General features: G+C 42.5%; 1 protein-coding gene across 2 annotated transcripts in view; it reads left to right on the top strand.

Annotated features, from left to right (window-relative positions):
• The window catches only part of Ctcf (CCCTC-binding factor), a 47480-nt gene extending 33348 nt beyond the window's left edge, over positions 1–14132 (top strand). The window contains exons 6-12 of one of the 2 annotated variants that reach the window (XM_006986810.4): positions 2245–2365; positions 3319–3468; positions 6873–7033; positions 7927–8109; positions 8763–8898; positions 10940–11116; positions 12641–14132. In XM_006986810.4, coding sequence (XP_006986872.1) covers positions 2245–2365; positions 3319–3468; positions 6873–7033; positions 7927–8109; positions 8763–8898; positions 10940–11116; positions 12641–12825 — 1113 coding nt within the window. In that variant the 3' untranslated portion in view covers positions 12826–14132. The remainder of the gene's footprint in view (positions 1–2244; positions 2366–3318; positions 3469–6872; positions 7034–7926; positions 8110–8762; positions 8899–10939; positions 11117–12640) is intronic. The other variant, XM_006986811.4, reaches the window with a different exon arrangement.
• Positions 14133–20104: the final 5972 nt, after the last annotated feature.

Genomic DNA, 20104 nt, shown 5'->3' on the forward strand with positions numbered 1-20104 from the left:
CATGTGGCTCTTGAGGGTCAAACTCAGGTCATCAGCAATTGCATTTGCCCACTGAATCATCTTGCCAATCCCCCAAAATACCATTTCCTACAGATTTTAAAAAAAAAAAAAAACCCTTAGAGAATATCAGTGGTATTAACTGAAGACTTTAGAATAGGAAGAATTCAGTGAAGAGAGACCAGATATAAAAGTATACAGAAATCAAAAATTTTGTGCATGAACCAATGGTTGAACCTTAAGCAAGAACTCGACTAGTGGGCTATCTCCATTCTCCACACGTCTTGTACTAGTGTACAAGTTGTGTATCCCTTATCAGTGATCCTTGACACTAAAGGTGCCTTAAGAGTTTTTCCAGGTTTTGTTTTTTGTGGTTATGGGTCTGGGGGTTAAGGTTTATTTTTAACTCTGTATGTGTGTAATGATTGGGTAAACAGGAGTGCAGGTACCTGCTGGGGCCAGAAGTTTGGATCCCTAGGAGCTAGAGCTACAGAGGTTGGCTGTGAATTACCTGAACCGAGAGAGTGGGTCCTTGGAAGAGTGGTGCACACTCTTAACCACTGAGCCATCTCTATAGCCCCCCCTTGTTTTAGATTTTAGTGTATTTGCATAAATATATTAACATCTTGGCAAAGGGACTCAAGTCTAAGCATAAGCCTGTGTACATGAACTGAAGGTAATTTTATGTAGTTACTTATGGTGTACCTACGTTTTTTACTGAGACCCATCACATGAGATCAGTATCAAATTTGCTATTTACTTGTGTCAGTTCTTAATTTGGGGGGCTTAGTGTAGCTCAGTGGTAGAGTATCAGGCCCTGTATTCAATCCCAGCACTGTTAAAAAGAGAAGGGAGTAATAATAGTTTTAGACCTCCAAGTATTTTTTTTTAACTTCTTATTTTCAATTGGGAATAGACAACCTGTACTAAGAATAATAGGAACTGTGAAACCTTGAGATGCTTCTAATTCTGATAGTAGTAAAATGACTTAAGTAACAGTAAAAACCGTTTCTGTGATATCTTTAGACAGAAAAGGTTACAATTTTTTCCAAAGGGCATGAATAAATGAAGATTACAGTTTGATCCAAAATTTTACCAGCAGAATAAGTGTGAAGGACAAGTTAAGAAAAATTTGAAATGTAATGAGGGATGTGTGGTGTTGAACATGATGAGAGTATGTAGTGATCAGGTGGGTGTGGGGTGGGTGTGCTGAGGTGAATGGTAGAGCATCACCCAGCATGTAGGGAGCCCTGGGTGTGGCTGGCAGTGAGAGCGGAAGGAGGAGATTGAGCAGTGCCGCTGAGCAAATAGGAAAATTTAATGTGTAATTCTCACGGCTGTGGGAGAGTTTTTCCTCTTAAAATCAGAAAACTTTTTTCCAGAAGATTCAGACAGACAATTATGAATGCTTGAAGTACTTGTTAGTCAAATTTGAAACTCATAGTTTGGGATAGGGTATTTACCAAGAGACAGAAAGCATGGCCAGCGGCAAGGAAGGGAAGTGAGAGACTCTTAGATCTCAGGCCTGTCTAGGAAATACTGAGAGGAAAGAGGGTGGGGGATTAAAACATGAACTTGGAGCTGAGTTTTGTAGGAAATTAATATAAAAATAGGCCTGGATTACTTATTAAAGTTTTGTGAAAAGTTTCAAAGATAGAAATAAAAGGAAGGGGACTGAAGAGATGATGGCTCAGTGGTTAAGAGCACTGACTGTTCTTCCAAAGGACCCGGGTTCAATTCCTAGAACCCACATGGCAGCTCACATCTGTCTGTAACTCCAGTTCCAGGGGACCCAACACCCTCACGCAGGCAAAACAGTAATTCACATATAATAAAAATAAATAAATTATTGAAAATACAAGAAAGAAATGAAAGGAAGGGCTGGAGATGTGGAAATGTTGCCTAATACAAGTCCCTGTGTTCATTCTTCAGGACCACCACCACCACCACAGTGTAAAACAATTAGGAAGTAAAGACTGTAGTACACCATTGTGTACCTTATCACCCAATTCAATTATGAGTGAAGATAATTTGTCTGGTCTGTGTCTTACCCGTCTATCTACCTCTAGTTGGATTGAAATATTGCTGAGATGTATGCAAAGGCTACAATGAAAAAACACTTATCTTGTAGACTTTTTTTTTCTGACTTTAGTGCCCCAAAACTAAGTTTTTGTGCCTAAACCATAGAGTTCATATTACAGTCCATGTTAACAAATATAAGAAGTTTCGGTTGCTTTCATGTTGCAGGTCAGCAAATTAAAACGACACATTCGCTCTCATACTGGAGAGCGCCCGTTCCAGTGCAGTTTGTGCAGTTATGCCAGCAGGGACACATACAAGCTGAAAAGGCATATGAGAACCCATTCAGGTAGGACTTCTCCCTCCTGCTACTAATGAGCTGTTCTTCACTGAATCCTGTAAACTGCCACATATACCCAGGGCTTACCTGAATGGAAGGAAGACTGTTAAAAAAAGCTCTGGTGCTGGGCGGTAGTGGCAGAGGCAGGTGGATCTCTGTGAGTTCCGGGACAGCTAGGATTCTTACACAGAAAAACTCTGTCTCAAAAATATCAAAAAGAAAAGAAAAGCTCTGGTATATCCTCTGAATTGATGGTTCTGAAAATACACCAGAGAGCAGTTTTATTCAGTTTGAGCCTTTTTGTAACATGAAAATGGTTCTTTTAAGGAAGACATCAAATGAAATTAAAATCTAGTATTTATTTTTAAACAAAGAAGCTGATGTGGTGTCACGCACATTTAATCCCAGAAAAGGCAGGCAGATTTCTGAGTTTGGGGCCAGCTTGGTCTACATGGCAAATTCCAGACTAGCCAGGGCTACATAATGAGAGTCCTTGTTTCAAAAAGCAAAATTAGTCTGGATAGATTATCTAACATAACTGACTCTTCCTGAGTACTATCATTTTGTAAAACGTAAGTCTTGTGCTAAATATGGTAGCGAAAGCCTATAATCTTCACACTGGGGCTGAGATAAGAGGGTCTCTAGTGCCAGACCATCCTAGGCTTCAAGACAAGACCCTGCTTCAAAAAATTTATAATTCTAGTCCCCTAAGATAATCTTTGCTATAAGAACTATGATCCTAAAATAGAAGGCTTTATAGAAAGCTGAGCAGAGCAAAGGTATAGGATCTGTTTGCTAATTCTGAAGCTAGGCATTAGCTGAACAGTTACACTAAGCCTTACCTTCTGAAGTAGGACCTTAGATTCTGTGTGGCCTAATGTATGTATCTGCCACTCAGCTACTCACCAACTAAGCCATAGTATTTATTCATTTAATTTGTTCATTCTGTATTTCCTTTTAAGGGGAAAAACCTTATGAATGTTATATTTGTCATGCTCGGTTTACCCAGAGTGGTACCATGAAGATGCACATTTTACAGAAGCACACAGAAAATGTGGCCAAATTTCATTGTCCCCACTGTGACACTGTCATAGCCCGAAAAAGTGATTTGGGTAAGTAGATTTACTAGAGGCAAATAAAGAATTCATGAAAATAAAAGTATAAAAATTTCACCTTCAGTTCATACTTTTGTGTATGCGAATAGCTTACCACTTAGTGAAAGCCATTGCTTAGCTGCATGCACTGACCCTCCCTAATATCTTCTCTTTATTGGAGCCAAACTACAAGATAATATATCCTGAATATGGATTATACGTAAGTTAAGTGGAAACTGTAGTGGGAAACAGACCTGTAGTAGTAGCTTTTATTCTCTAAATGTTTAGAAAGTAACTTATGTTTCAAATTAAGGTCAGTTTCCTTCAGGTTTTTCAAGAGTATTTGTATATTCTCTCAATAATTGGAGTATTTTATTAGTTTGGTGGTAACTATTCTTGTGCATAGGTAAGCCAGAATTACATAGAGGGAGAATTCATCTGTAGGAATTTTAATATAACCCATGCTTGCACATGGGATCATCTAGAAGTCTCTTAATCTTTATAACTAAAGAAGTATAGAAGCCAGGAGTAGTTAAGTGCCAGCATTTGGGAAGTTGGAGCAGAAGAATCAGGAATTCAAGGCTATCCTGGGTTACATGAGACCCTGTCTTAGAGACAGACAGAAGACAAGAGGTGACTTTAGTGACATACCTCTGGTGTCCCAGTTACTCAGAAGTCTAAAGCAGGAGAATCTTTGATTCTAGGAGTCTAAGCCTACCCTTAGCCAAATTAGTAGAACCCTGCTTTAATAAATGAAAAAGAATTATAAATACCATTCAGTCTGCTCGCTCAGCCCAAAGTACACTGCTTCCTGAACATATTTGTAATTTATTCCTTTACTTATTTATACTTTTTTTTTTTTTAAATGTTGAACGTCAAAGTCAGGGCCTCATGCATGCTAGTAGTCAAGCAAGCACTCTGCCACTAAGCTATACTCTTAGAAATATTTTCTACATTTGCTTACATTTTTGTGGTTTAGATTTTCCTGTTTACATTTGATCTGTTTACACTATGTAGTAAGCGAGATATATCTTATTCTGTCATTCGTACAGTGGTGAGCCTAAAGCTCATAGAGATACACCAGAGGTCCTTGAGTCCTCTCAGGTGGTTTGTTGTTTGTTTGGATCTTTAGGGGTTGTTGTGTTTTGTTGGTGATACCGAGACTTGAACCCAGATGATCTCGTGAGAGTAAAGAATTACAGAGCAGGACACCTGATGTCCTACTCCAGGCTTTGTGAGCCCAAAGATGAGTGTATAAAGTTTGTGGTACTTCTCTCCCCCACTGCTATGCTGGGGATTAAAACCAGTCCATGGAAGTGGCCCTCTCTTTTGGGATTTTTGTTTGTTTTGTAAGGGGAGACTGAGTAATATTTTTATAGACAGTGACTTTGAATACCATATATTCATAATCTTTTTTTTTTAAAGATTTATTTATTTATTATGTATACAGTGTTCTGCCTGCACGCATCCCCCCAGGTCAGAAATGGGCACCAGATCTCATTACAGACGGTAGTGAGCCACCATGTGGTTGCTGGGAATTGAACTCAGGACCTTTGGAAGAACAACCAGTGCTCTTAACCTCTGAGCCATCTCTCCAGCCCCCATATATTCATAATCTTAATCTGGTCTGTCATACTTCTGAGCAATCTAACTAGTTATTCTCTTAGAACTGCTCTCGTTCATCCTTAGTAAATTCATTCATTTGTGCCACAGATCTTTTGCCTCTGCTCTGTAGGAGGCACCATGCTACAGTAGAGTTGGACAAGTCTTTAATTTCAATTCCTAATCTTCCCTTCTTTTTAAGATAAAAGGCAACAAGGTGAAATTTCCTGTTATAAAACTAGCTGTAACCTCATTGTATCTACATTCACCTTCACCTTCCCTCTCTGTCCTTAGGAGTTGGTGTGGCTCTATCTGTGCCTTGTCCCTTCACCCTCAAGCCCACTTCCTGTTTGCTTAAGTTTTTTTATTATTATGTTCACCTTTGCACTCATACCCTTCATTTTTCTTTTCGACTTAGTGTACTCATTTCTATCCTCAAAAAAGTTATTTTGAATAAGGCCTGATGGTATACATCAGACATCTTAGTTGCTCAAGAAGCCGAGGCAAGAGGATAACAATTTTAAGGCCTACTTGGGCCTCTGTGAGTTCAAGGCCAGTGTGAGCAGTGTAGTAAGACCCTGTCTTAAGTTTTTTTAAGAAGGCTGGTGATAAAACTCAGTGGTAAACTGTTTTCTTAGTATGTATGGTGCCCTGACTTTATGTGTTTTTCCAACTGTATCCCCATTATACACACACACACACACACACACACACACACACACACACACACACACACACACTCCCTCCCTCTCCCTCTTCTCTCTTTCTCCCTCTCCCCCTCTCCCCCTCTTTCTCCCTCTCCCCTCCCCCCCTCTCCCCCTCTTTCTTTCTCTCTCTCTTTCTCTCCACCATCTCACATTGCTGGGGGTTAAATCCAGGACATCTTGTGTGATAGGTAAGCTATTTTTTACTGATTTATCCTAACCCTAGGTCTAACTCATTTCCCCCTGGCCAGCCCTAATGATCCCTTTCATGTGCATTCTATACCTTCGCTCCAGTAAAGTGGCTTGCTAAGATCAAGGACCCACAAGTGGACTGTAGTAAACAGTCAGCTCATTTCAGTTGGTTTCCTTACAACACACCCCACTCCGCCCGCGCCCCCCCCCCCCAACAAATAGCACACCGCACTCTTCTTAAAGCACTTTCTTCCCTTGGCCTCCCATCCTGTCATGTCCCCCCTCTCCCCCCACCCCCAGTTAAATCTAAAACTCTAAAGTTTAAAGTTAAATCTAAAGCCTAACCCAGGCTGGGCATGGTAACGAAGGCCTTTAATCCCAGCACTCAGGATATGGGTAGACCATAATATCTCTTTGAGTTCCAGGCCAGCCTGGCCTATATAGGAGGACAGCTAGGAGACCCTGTCTATTAAAAAAAAGGTGGGGGGGCCTGACCATACTAGTTCTTACTCTCGCCCTTTGGTCTTGGTGACCTCATCAGTTCCCTTGGTTCCACTCCAGTTCCGTACAAGCCATCCTTTCCTGTCCCCACCCCTGTTGCAGTGTCACTGACGCAGAGCTTGGTTTGAACCCCTTTCCACCATTCCTCATCTCTGTAAGGGGCGGTGCCATTGGTGTCGTCTCCAGCATCCACTTTTCTCTTCTTTGGTTTACCCTATGATGTCACTTGCTGGCTTCCATGTGCAGTGCGGTCGTTGGGGAAGGCTGAGGGGTGACAGCTCTAGGGACAGGACCAGGGCCTCACACCTGCTCTGCAAGTGTTTCAGGGCTGATCTCATTTCGTAGGTAAATAAAATATATTACTAATTCGTTGAAATATGTTTGTTTTTACAAGTTCAACTTGGCTTTATATTTTATTTGCAGGTGTCCACTTGCGAAAGCAGCATTCCTATATTGAGCAGGGCAAAAAATGTCGATACTGTGATGCTGTATTTCATGAGCGCTATGCTCTCATCCAGCATCAAAAATCCCACAAAAATGAGAAGCGCTTCAAGTGTGACCAGTGTGATTATGCTTGTAGACAGGTAGGTGCTGTCTTAGTTAGAAAGCCATTGATACTCTGTCCATGTGTGGTATTGTCACAGGGCTTTTACATACTGAGTATTGTAGCTTTGGCGGGGAGGTGTTGTTTTTTGGGTTTGATTTTGGTTTTTTTGTTGTTGTTGTTTGGTTTTGGTTTTTCAAGACAGGGTTTCTCTGTGTCCTGGAACTTGCTTGTAGACCAAGCCATCCTCTAATTTACAGAGCTCTGCCTGCTTCTGCCTCCCAAGCACTGGGATTAAAGCCCTGCCTGATATCTACTTCTAAGAAGAATATTTCAGTATAAGGAATACTACCAAAATCAAAGATGCTACTATTTGTCAGTTAGTGGAATCTGGGTCTCCATTTAATGCACTTTCTATCACAGTTGATATCTTAGGTACACTGTCAGCTTCTTTTTTGAAGAGGGGTATGTGGCTCATTTGCTAGTAATATCCCCAATATTGTAAAAAGTTTTAAATTTTTTATATAGGTACTTTTTTCCTGGTGTGGTCACACATGTCTGTAATCTCAGCACTTGGGAGAGTCAGGAAACAAAGTCATTCTTAACTATATAGTGAATTTGAGTCCAGCCTGGACTACATGAGACCATGTCTGGGAAAAAACAAAAAAAAACCCATGAGTATTGTGTCTAAGACTTGAGAAGGAAAAGAAATCTGGCTCTGGAATGACTCTTCAAGGGAAGTTAGAAAAGCAGACCAGCAGGGGTGGTGAGGTGTAGGGGAGCACTCCTGCATCCCTCTGAATATACTGTCACCATTATGACAGATGGTGTTAACTCCTTGAGGATGAAAGGCCTATGGTGTGCACGCATAGTAGCTGGGGCAGTAGTCCTGTGACCCTCTGAGGCCTTTCTGACAAGTAGTTCTGTTTGCAGGAGAGGCACATGATCATGCACAAGCGCACTCACACAGGGGAGAAGCCTTATGCCTGCAGCCACTGCGACAAGACCTTCCGCCAGAAACAGCTCCTTGACATGCACTTCAAGCGCTATCATGACCCCAACTTTGTCCCTGCGGCCTTTGTCTGTTCCAAGTGTGGGAAAACATTCACACGCCGGGTAAGGATCAGTTTTCCCGTTATAGTTCTTAATATCACATGCTTGATCTGCCATTGCAGAATGCGGTTTTTGTCACTGGAGTAATAAATGTAGAGATGCTTTGCCATTTGGAAAGAGGTATTCATCCCTCTCCCAAGGTCTTCTGTCCATGAGGGGAGCCTTCTATTGATAGGGACTGCAGTATCTTTGAGTAGGCTGATGATTTAAAGACATTTCCTTGTTGAGATTGAAATTCATTTCATCCTATCCCTAGCTAGCTTGAATCTCTTCTGTTCTCTGTTTTTTAGCCAAGTAAGCACTGGCCAGCTATCCTGAAACCCCCTGACTAGGACTACAGGCACTAAGCACCCCTCCGCGGGGTTGGGGGTGCAGAAGCAACCTTGTTTTCTGACAGGTGCTTCCTTCACTCCATTCCTGTCCCGTTCCCCGTCCCCCGTCCCCCGTCTCTCCCCCGCACCCCCCCCCCCCGCCCCCCGACTGCTCAAGATGCCGTCCTGAATGGGGTTGGAAGGAGTATGTTCGGTATAGTTAGCAGAACTTTGGGACTTTATGGATTCCTTAAAGTTTTTTTTAATTTGATTAAAATAAAGAAAATTTCCAGTCTGAACTTAGCTCTTTTAGTAGTGTGAAACAAGGTTTGTTTCCTTTGCCAGAATACAATGGCAAGACATGCTGATAACTGTGCTGGTCCAGACGGCGTAGAAGGGGAAAATGGAGGAGAGACAAAGAAGAGCAAACGAGGAAGAAAAAGAAAGATGCGTTCTAAAAAGGAAGACTCCTCGGATAGTGGTAAGTAGATCATTTGTTGATTTGGTTAGAGGTGACAAATTTGGAAGCCCAGTTTCCAGAAAATGTGTAGGATATAGAGGCAAGAAGATCACTCTTATAATAGTGATCTTTCTAAAGCCAGGCATGGTGGTACAGTCCTCTAGAGTGCACCACCACCACTGCCACCTAGTGCCAAAAAGCCTTTTTCACATCGGCAGGAGCTCAGGTCATGACCAGGGTACTCCTGTCTGTTTCCCCAGTGCACATACCACCTCTCCAGGCTCTATTTAGTAGTATTTAATCTTTTCATTTTGTGTATATGTGGGGAAATAAGGTATGTGACATGAATTCAGATGCCAGTGGAAGCCAGAATTAGTAAATCCTCTGGAATTGGAGTAACTGGTAGTTGAGAGCCACCTGAAGTGGGTGCTGGGAAATGAACTCCGCAGAAGCAGGAAGTCCCCTTAAACCACTTGGCCAGCCACCAACCCCCCCCCCTTTTTTTTCTTTTTTAATGTAATGTGTGTGGTGAGAATCAAACTCAGGTCCTCATGCTTCCATGCCAAACACTTGACGAGCTGAGCCGTCTCCCTAGCTCTGGATAATACCTCCTAACCGAAATGGTGAAGCCTAATAAAAGGGACTTTCATATTGTAATGAACATCTAAATAAAGGCTGTATTTATTTATTTATTTATTTTTTATTTTATTTATTTATTTATTTATTTATTTGGTTTTTCGAGACAGGGTTTCTCTGTGTAGCTTTGCGCCTTTCCTAGATCTCACTCTGTAGATCAGGCTGGCCTGGAACTCACAGAGATCCACCTGGCTCTGCCTCCCGAGTGCTGGGATTAAAGGCGTGCAACACCACCGCCCGGCAAGGCTATATTTATTATAAACTATAGTCCAGAGTGGCCTCAAACTCCTGTTGCCTCAGCTTCTCAGGTACTGAACTGCATAAATATACTACCATATGCAACTGTCTCGTTCTTGAATCTTCAAACCACTGTTAAATGGTTTGGGATACTATAGATACTACTCAGGGAAATGGAGGGTAGGTGTATGTCAAGTCAATACACCAAATAAGAGATTTGAGACTTCCAAGCCTTGTTATCTGACTCCTGATCTGTAGTCTCTCTAGTAAGTCACCTCCTTTACATTTAATCGTTTCAAAGGCTGGGCATGTAGCTCAGTTGGCAGTACTTGCAGAACATGCCCAGAGCCCTGAGTTCAGTCCCCAGCACTACGTAAAGTAGGTATCATGGCTCACACCTATCATTTTAGGAGTTAGGGGCAGGAGGATCAGGGAAAAGGACCTTGTGTGTACCTGCAGTTTTGTGTTTCCTTCTCGTGTAGGTGAGTGTGTGCTCACAGGTACTCCCCAGTCACCTCTGTCCAGTCAGGTCAGCATCTCCATCTCTGCTGCTTGAGCTTGAGCCCGGGCCTGCTCTATTCTTGTATAATAGGAGGAGTCTTTGGTTTATTTGCTTAAGCACTGTTCTGTAGTTCTTTATATAACTGATAAGGTGAAGATGTTTCTATGGTTTGAAGGTGAGTGGTTTTTTTAATGGTTTTTTGAGACAGGGCTTCTCTGTGTGATCCTGGCTGTTCTGGAACTTGCTTTGTAGAGATCTGCCTTCCTCTGCCTCTCGAGTGCTGAGATTAAAATAAAAGCAAGTGCCATCACTGCCTGGCATAAACTCAGTATTCTTATACTAAAGTTAAAAGGGGAAAGTAATGGGCAGCCCATGTGAAATGTGAAAGTAGTATATAAGTTGAACACTTCTGCACAGTACCAGTTTACCTTATCATTACAGATAGCAAAAACTTTGGTAAAAGCCTTTTTTAAAGGATTTTTTTCCCCTCTACATAGCCATAGCTGGCCTTGAACTCAGAGTCTGCCTGGCTCTGCCTCCCAAGTGCTGGACAAAGGTGTGCACCACCATGCCTAGCCTAAGCCCTTTCCTTAGTAAAGGAAATGTAGAATGGTGCTCTCCGAACATTTGATTGTTGGCTGTCTTTCCACTCTGCTTGACCCATCACCTGTGCTCTGATTTCTTGAGAAGAAAATGCTGAGCCTGATCTGGATGACAATGAGGAGGAGGAGGAGCCTGCTGTAGAAATTGAACCTGAGCCAGAGCCTCAGCCACAGCCTCAGCCTCAGGCCCCAGCCCCACCACCTGCCAAGAAGAGAAGAGGACGACCTCCTGGAAGAACCAACCAGCCCAAACAGAACCAGCGTAAGTTGCCTGCCTTGGCTCAGTAGGCATCTTCTCCCTCATTTGAGGAAGCCAGATGGGTCTGTGTTCTTGTAAAGATGGGAATTAAGTCATGAAAACAAGTTAAGGTCACATTGGCAAACAGACTCTCAGGAAGTTTTCTCTAAAAGCCTGTTAGATTCCAGGAGAAAAAGTCCAGAGAAGGGTGCTAATGTCCTAAAGTGGGGTGCACTGTTGATGTGGGAGGGCTTGTAAAACAACCAGTCACCATCGCCTGCAGAGTGATGCAGTTTTGGATAGGAGAGAGTCAGATTTCAAGGGATAAAACAAGGAGTGGGCTAAGTGCCCATCTAGTGTTGTTTTTCTCTTTTGGGGGGTCCTAAATAAATCACTCATGGAGGCTTATTCTTACTTACAAATGTCCAACCTTAGCTTGGCTTGTTTCTTGCCAGCTTTTCTTAAATTATCCTGTCTTGTTTTGCCTCTGGGCTTTTCCCATTCTCTTACCTCTGTAAATCTTACTCTTACTCTGTGACCTGCTGTGTAGCTGGGTGGCTGGTCCCTAGAGTCCTTTTCCTTCTCTGGCTCCTTCTGTATATGCTCTGCTTGCCAGCCCCGCCTGTCCTTTCTCTTGCCTCATTATTGGCCATTCAGTTCTTTATTAGACCATCAGGTGTTCTAGACAGGCACAGTAACACAGCTTCACAGAGTAAAACAAATGCAACATAAACAAAAGTAACACACCTTAAAAATAATATTCTTCAACAATCTAGAGAGATTCTGCCCTATAAAGCTGTGAGTGGTATTATCACCCATAATCCCAAAACTTGGGGGAATGGGGCTGACCTGGGCTTCATGGGGAGGAGGGAAAGGGAAAGAGAAAAGAAAAATGGAGGTGTAAGGGCTGGTCCAGAGGTGTGTTTCCTTTCAGGCACCCTGCAGGGTGGCAACAGGTGCTTACTATCTACTCACATGTGTCTCTAGATCTCCTTAGAACAGCCTTTCCTCTCTAAATTCAGTTTAATCTATCAAATGTTCTTCCTGAACCCCATGTTTAGATGTCCATCACGGAAAAGGAAGTTAACTTTAGATCTCGAACCAGGCCCCTCATTTCATCCACACACATTCAGTCAGGAGCACTACAGAATCAGAAATGTCAGCCATATCATACACTGATGTATTCCTACTCATGTGCTATGTGGGGTTGGACTTTCCTCCCTTGCCTCACGTTAGTATAAATCCTAAGGAAACTAAACATCTTAAAAGTGCAATTTGGAGTGCCTGTGAAGATGAATGTCAGTATTTGGTACTTTGACAATTTGTAGCCTATTGGGCTTTTATGTATGACTTAACATTAGCTTTTTTTTTTTTTTTTTTTTTTTTTTTTTTTTTTTTTTTTTTTTTTTTTTTGAGATATTGATTTCCACATCGCTGCTAAGGCTTTCTATGTTGCTGCCACCCCGCTCACTTGTCAGCATCTGAAAGGATCCCCATACTCTGGGGCTTTAATGTGCCATTTGTTTTGTTCCTGTTCTTCTTTGCCAGCAACAGCCATCATTCAGGTTGAAGACCAGAATACAGGTGCAATTGAGAACATTATAGTTGAAGTCAAAAAAGAGCCAGATGCTGAGCCTGTGGAAGGGGAAGAAGAGGAGGCTCAGGCAGCCACCACAGATGCCCCCAATGGAGACCTCACACCCGAGATGATCCTCAGCATGATGGACCGGTGATGACGGGGCCTTGCTCGTCACCAGGACTATTAGGGCTGTGTTTAAACGGCCCACATCTTAATTTTTCTCTTTTTCTTTTGGCTTTGGGAACGGCATAATTTTACACCATTTTACCAAACAAACTGAGAACGAAAACTTCAAGGATGATGTTAGAAAAATGTGATTTCCTAGAACTTGTTGTTTGATGTTAGCAAATCATGGAATGTGCTAAGTCTCTGAGGGTTTACTGTAAGTGCTGAGGACAGTGTTGATGCCTAACTAGTTTTCTTAGATGGAAACAGAGACATTGAGCCCTCTCTCTTGATTTAGTAAACCACTCCAGAATGGCCACGGGTTTCCCAGAGTACTATGGTCTTCCCAAGAGAGTTTTTAATTGTAAATGCAGACTTGGGAAAGACTTAGACTTTTAACCTGGTTTTTGCTTTTGCTTTTCCCTGACTCCCTTTGCTCGGAGTCAGTTGCACACCAGTAGGATGGCATGCTACGATCAGTTTCTGTCCTGAATGCTTTGCCTCTTTCTTGGCAAAGTTTCTGGTATGGTCAAGCTTGTAAATAACCTTTTTTACATTTTAATCTTTTCCATTAATTAAGAGGTTGAAAAGATGTGCAGTGTGAGAAAACCCAGCATTTTAATTACTTGCAAATTAAGGTACCACGGACTCGGTGGTGTGTAGATGTGGAATCGGATCACAATCATGTAGCAGAAGGTCACCGGGCCTGCTGCCTGCTAGTGATGGACACCCATGTGGAAAGTCATCATTTCCAGGTCATGGAGCCAGCATTTGAACCTTGAACAAATAACTCTCATTTATGATTTCCCATCAACATTTTCTTTGCTCTGTTTGTTGCTGAATGTTATATTTTTTAAATCTCTGTTAAAGCCAGAAGAGTTGATTATGAATGGGTCACAGCAGCCCTGGCAAGCTGGGCCAGAAAATTTCACTAGGTCAGTAATTTAAACTTTGGATCTGGGAAAAAAAAAAAAAAAAATTAATAATGTGAAGCAAACCAACTTAAAAAGTGATTCTTGCACATGAATTGTCACATGTTGATATGTGTTTTTTAAAGAGCCTCAGTCTGACTGATTTCAAACACTTTTTTTCTTCTGTGTATTGCTTTTAAGAGAGCCATCAGTTAGCTATCAGACTCTAGGTTGATGCATTTTTGTACTTAGCTGTACTGTGTGATATTTTTCATTATTTTAGGACGCCAACATGAGACCTGTAATAAAATATGTAATGGGGTTGAAAGCTGGGGAGGAGGATCTACTGCTGTACAGCTAATAAATCATAACGGATTAACAGGCACTCTGCAGCCTCCATCGTGATTCCTGTTTGCTGGGGTCCCTCGGGCCTGTGCACAGCTTCATCTCTGCAACACACTGGAGATAGATGGTCCTGGCCAATGACAGCATATGGAATGCAACCTGCTTTGAGTTGTAGTGCCCCAGTGTGTGGGAGTAGAGAAGTGCATGGCTACACAGCCTCCTGCTTCCATGATTGTTGTTGGGGTTTACTTTTTTTTTGGGGGGGGGGGAAGACCCTGCCACCCAGCTACCAAATAAATTCACACACGGAGGCTTATTATTACTTATGAATGCTCAACCTTAGCTTGGCTTAGTTTCTAGCCAACTTTCTTTATCTTATTCTACTTTTTGCCTCTGGGCTTTTCCTGCTGTCTTCTGTAAATCTTATTTTGTGGCTAGCTGGTTCTGTAGCTGGATGGCTGGCCCCTGATGTCCTTTTCCTTCTCTGGCTCCTAGCTCTCTTTTCACTCCTCCATTTTTTTTCCTTCCTCTGTATAGTCTCTCTGCCTGCCAGCCCCACCTATCCTTTCTCCTGCCTTGCTATTGGCCAGTTCTTTAACACACACGCACACGCCCCGGACAGGGTTTCTCTGTGTAGCTTTGCGCCTTTCCTGGAGCTTTCTCTGTAGACCAGGCTGGCCTCAAACTCACAAAGATCCACCTGTCTCTGCCTCCCAAGTGCTGGGATTAAAGGCATGCGCCACCACCGCCCGGCCCAGTTCTTTATTAGACCATCAGGTGTTTTACACAGGCACAGTAACACAGTTTCACAGAGTTAAACAAATGCAACATAAGCAAAAGTAAAACACCTTAAAATAATATTCTGCTACATTTCCCCCTTTTTGTCTAAATAAAAATGAAAGGGTTTTAACAAAGTAAGACTTTATACAATAACAATTATTAAGTAAGGATTACATTCACAATATTCTGTCCATTTGTACTTAGCATATTCAAAGAAAATAATACATTCTCTATCCTGTCTTAGTGAATCCAAAGTTTTACACCTAACTTACTTTTCTATCATAACTAAGAGAAACTGCAACTGTAACTATATAGTCTTCAACTTTATCAAAGATACAGAAGGATGTAATATTATCTAACAACAGAGACATTTGGCTTCCTGGATAGTCACCCAGAGTTCCTCTGCAATATTGGGGGCATTCATCTTCAGCCTACAGGCCTAGAGTATCTGGCAGACTTCTATAAAGCAGGAATTTTGAGGGACTCTGGCAAAGTTTAGCAGTCACTTTTCTGTATGTCCTGCAGAATTTCTGGCAGACTCTCCTGTGAAGCAGGACTTTTGAAGGACTATCCTGCTTTGTTTTGGCAAAATTCAACAGTCACTTTTTTTCTGGGTTCTCCATGTACAGTTTGCACAACATTGTCAGCAATTGAAGGTAAGACAGTTTCTTTGCCCAGTGACTAACCTTGCCACAGTGAAAACAAACCCATAAGGAGTTTCAGTGCCCATCATCTGAAGTAAATTGGTGCTGCTAGAAGCAGATGTGTCTCATTGTCGTGAAAAACCCTAAGTTAACAAAACATTTTAAATGCCATATTATGTAGGACTTTGAAATATTTAAAGACCATCTATCTAAAATATCTCTGTATGAGCTAGGAAACATACCAATCTACAAACTTGATTGTTATAAATGATTAGCCACTAACCTGTTTCCTGATTATCCTATATAGTTTATAATAACAGCTTTCAAAAAGTAGAATTTTACCTTTTGTTTTTAAATAAACTGCATAAGTACAATATCTTAAACAAGAGTAGAAACATACATACATTATGTTGTAACAGAAATTACCTTAAATTTGTATCAATATACAAAAGTCCTTTAAACAAGAGTAGAAACATATACAGTGTAACAAAAATAAGTTTTTGCCAATATATTCTATAGTCTTAAATGATAACAAACATCTATGCGCCACTAAATAATCAAAAACCTCTCACACCCCCTAACTCTTGGGATTGTGGGTGTAGTTTTCTCCATACTTCTTCCTGCTATCTGTGAACAAAGTATCTTTAGGGTCCCAGAGAGAATACTTGAGATAATGACCAAGTCCCGGGGAAGACCAGCAGTAGCTTTTGCTATCACCTGTCAAAGTTTCAGGTCTCACCTGGTTAGGCCAACCCATATTAACCCTGAAGGAATCCACAGCCTCTCATCTCCTGTGGGAACAAAACTCCAAAGCATTTTTTATTTCCATTTGACAAATACATTTTTTGACTTTTTAAAAGTTCAGGCATTCCTAAAGTATATAGGCTGATTTATTTCATCAGTCCCTCTTTCAATCCCATGTCTCTTAGCAGCTGTTGTTTGCTTATGACCATTAAAAAAATTCAAAACACAATATACAGGATCCAAACTGCCTATGTATTTCCCATCTTACGTGGCTTTTTTCTTTTACTCTTTAAAGACTTTTTTTTTTAACCTTTGTATCACTGTCCATTTTTTAACCTTTGTATCCACTGTCTTTTCACTCCTCCACCTTTTTTCTTTAAGCCTACACACATTGTAAAACAGACTGGAACCTGTTTAGAGATTTTTGTCTCTGGATCTCTTTTACTGTATCTTTTAGCCTTTTTTGACTGCATGAGCAAACTTGTAAACTGATATGGTACACCTGGATTCTCCAAATGCACGGCTCACAGCTGGCGATGCCTGCTTCTCAGTTGTGAAAGCCAAGTGTGAAACTCACGACCATTCGGAGGTTTGTCTGACCAGGTACTGCATTCGACCTTCTTAGAGCTCTAGAATGCCAATGCTTGCACTGTGGCAGGCGTTGACCAGCAGAAACTGTCTAGCTGAAACTCTAAAAGGAGCCATATACTCTTTTTTTTTGTTTGTTCATCTTTCTCAGGTTCTAGATGGATATTCAAGAGCCCCACATTGGGGTGCCATTTTGTTGTTGGTTTTTGCTCTTTTTGAGGGGCCCACCATCCAGCTCCCAAATGAATTCACACAGAGAAGCTTATTCTTAATTACAAATGCCCAGCCTTAGCTTGGCTTAGTTTCTAGCCAACTTTCCTTAAATTATCCCGTCTACCTTTTGCCTCTGGGCTTTTCCCGTTCTCTTACTTCTGTAAAGCTTACTCTTACTCTGGCTAGCTGGTTGTGTAGCTGGGTGGCTGGCCTTATGTCCTTTTCCTTCTCTGGCTCCTAGCTCTCTTTTCACTCCTCCACCTTTTTTCTTCCTCTATATGGTCTCTGCCTGCCAGCCCCGCCTACCCTTTCTTCTGCCTTGCTATTGGTCAGTTCTTTATTAGACCATCAGGTGTTTTAGACAGGCACAGTAACACAGCTTCACAGAGTTAAACAAATGCAACATAAGCAAAAGTAACACCTTTCAATAATACTCTACTACACATAATACACCTGAGAAATGCCTGTCCCATACACAGCAGGTGTTGCCAGAGGATGCTGGTGGGGAGCTGTGTCCTTGAGATCTGCTTCTGGAAGGTTTAGGGTCAGTTCTAGTTTTTAGCCAGACACTGGGGAGCAGAGAGAAGCTGGGCTCAACCAGCGAGAGACAAGAGCATTGGAAAGGTAAGACGGGCTGAGGGCAGCTCGGGCAGTAATTCTTGCTCCTTAGCTCCACAAGAGGATTCAGAGACTTCAATTGTAGTGGAAACTTAAACTTCAGCCGTGTGTGTGTGTGTGTGTGTGTGTGTGTGTGTGTGTGTGTGTGTGTGTGTGTGTGTGTGTGTTGTTTCACCAAAAATACTCCTTACTGGATTTCTCTGTGTTATTTCACTGAAAGTCCAGTACTGTTTTTCAGATGCTTTTCAGTGAGAAAAAAGCCAAAGGGCAAGATTGATGTAGATTGTAGCTGGCTTATGTTACATGTGCAAGCAATTTACTGAGGAAAACAGAATAATAGGTTTATTGAGTCTAGAAGATTCCAAACTAGGCAGACATCTCACCTAAATGAATCTTTATTGTATATTGTAGCCTGGGACTGTCAGGACTAGAATTATTTATAATAGAAAGTCCCTTTTACAGAATAGTCAGCCAGTTCTGTTGACCTACATCATCAGTAGCCCAGCCCGCATTTATGTATATTCAAATTACCTGAAAATTGAAGAGTCCATCAGTCCTGGCTGACATGATGGGAAGGGTCAGGCAGGAAGGTGAGGTTCTGAGGGAGCTAAAGTCAGCGGTTTTGCACAGCTCATGCTATATCTGACATGCGTCCATTAAACCCCTCAACATCAGGAGCTGGGCTCGCCCCTCTGTCTACTGAGAAAACGTAGGCAAGTTACTGAGCCCACGGTAATCTATAGTCTGTAATCGGGTCTTTCCATCCCTGGCCTGGCTTCGGCCTATCCGCAGTTGTCCTGTTCAGAGTGAGTCCTTGATGGCGTTAGTCAGGTTCTCCTCTAGTAAAACCACCTGTGGTGAGTTAGCCACGTGCACTAGTTTGTTCTCCTTGAGCCTTCATGTCACCCGTAGAATCCGCCTGAGCGTTCTGGGTCTCGGGCTGGTTTTGTTAATACTGTGCTGACCACTAGCTGCTGTGTAGCTAGACCTCCATACTTCTGCAGAGCCTGGTTTCCCCAGGGTCCCTATCTGCCTCAAGCACCCAGGGCCGGGGACTACCCTGTAAGTACTGTGGCTGCCTTGGCTCTGAGAATGCTTCTGTAGCCCTTTGACAGACACCCCTTCTCATTTTAATCAGAAAAACCCCACTTGGGGTAGGTTTTTCTCTCTGGTTTTGAAGTCCCAGAGTTGCCATGGTAGTCTTGGCAAGCGGAAGTGCTCACTAAATACACATCTCTAAAGAAACATTAAAGTCAGGCATACTGGCACACCCCTGTAATACCAACATTTGGGAGGAGGAGGCAGGAGTTCAAAGCTGGCTCAGTGGCTCACACCTGCAATTCTAGCGCCCAGGAAGTGAAGCAGGCTTGCCACAAGCTTAAGGCCAGGATGGACTACGTAGGACCCAGCAGCCAAGGACAGCAAGGCCCTGAGCCAACAAAAAGGGAGGTGGAGAAACGGTTCAGCAGTTAGGAGCTGGTGCTGCTCTTGTAGAGGACGGCGCCCCCTGCAGGCAGGGTGCAACTACCTACAACTAGGTGATCTGATGCCCTTCTGGCCTCTGTGGGCACCCACACAGTGTGCACGGACACACATACAAACAAAAATCAAGTTCTGAGAATAACTCAGGTGTCAACAGCTTCCAAAAGTCTAGTGAGGCTAAGTGTCAAAACTCATTCACTTTGCCTTTCAAAACCCACATTCTTGGCCATAATGTGCATGAAACTAAATTTTGTCACCCTATAAGCCATTTGTGGATTCCAGATGGCCTTACAGTCTTCCATGTCAGTCTCAGACTGAGAGGCTTCAGAACGTCTTGGTTCCATTGGCATCTGCTCTAGCCAAGCCCTCCTTGTCTGCCTTCAGCTGTCATTCTGTGTACCTCTTGCTTAAATGGCAGTGTCTTCCCCCAAGTTGTTTGGAAGTCAGCAAACACGTATTAAGAGGTTTGTTCTCATCACAGTGCAGGAAACTGAACTCGGGTCTCACGTAGATGAACAAATGCTCCTGGAGCTTAGCCATTTTGTTTTGAAGAGTCAGGGTCTCTGTGTGGTCCAGAAAGTCCTGATGATTCAGAATCACTGGGACTTGGTCAAGAGGGTCCTGTCTAGAGGATGCATCCAGTCTCATTGCCAAGTCTGGGAAGGTAGGTAGAGATGGGAAAGATGCTGAAGAGCTACCTAATATGCAGTCTCTTCTGCTTTCTAGGACATTCCATTTCTCTCTGGCTGAACCGTAGATAGCAGTGAGATTCAGTGGACGTCTCGGGGCACAGTTTGAAATCGGTGAACCCTGGAGTCTAGCCTGTTGGCTTTTTTTTGTAGGTTCATATGCTTCTGGCTAGCGCACCTTATGACTGACTTCTTGATCTCCAGCTCTAGACTAGCTTTTTTCTCAAGTGAATTCTCCCTACACTTCAGTGCAG

The sequence above is a fragment of the Peromyscus maniculatus genome, chromosome 5, assembly GCF_049852395.1.
Source record: "Peromyscus maniculatus bairdii isolate BWxNUB_F1_BW_parent chromosome 5, HU_Pman_BW_mat_3.1, whole genome shotgun sequence".
In the NCBI taxonomy this organism is placed as follows: Eukaryota; Metazoa; Chordata; class Mammalia; order Rodentia; family Cricetidae; genus Peromyscus; species Peromyscus maniculatus.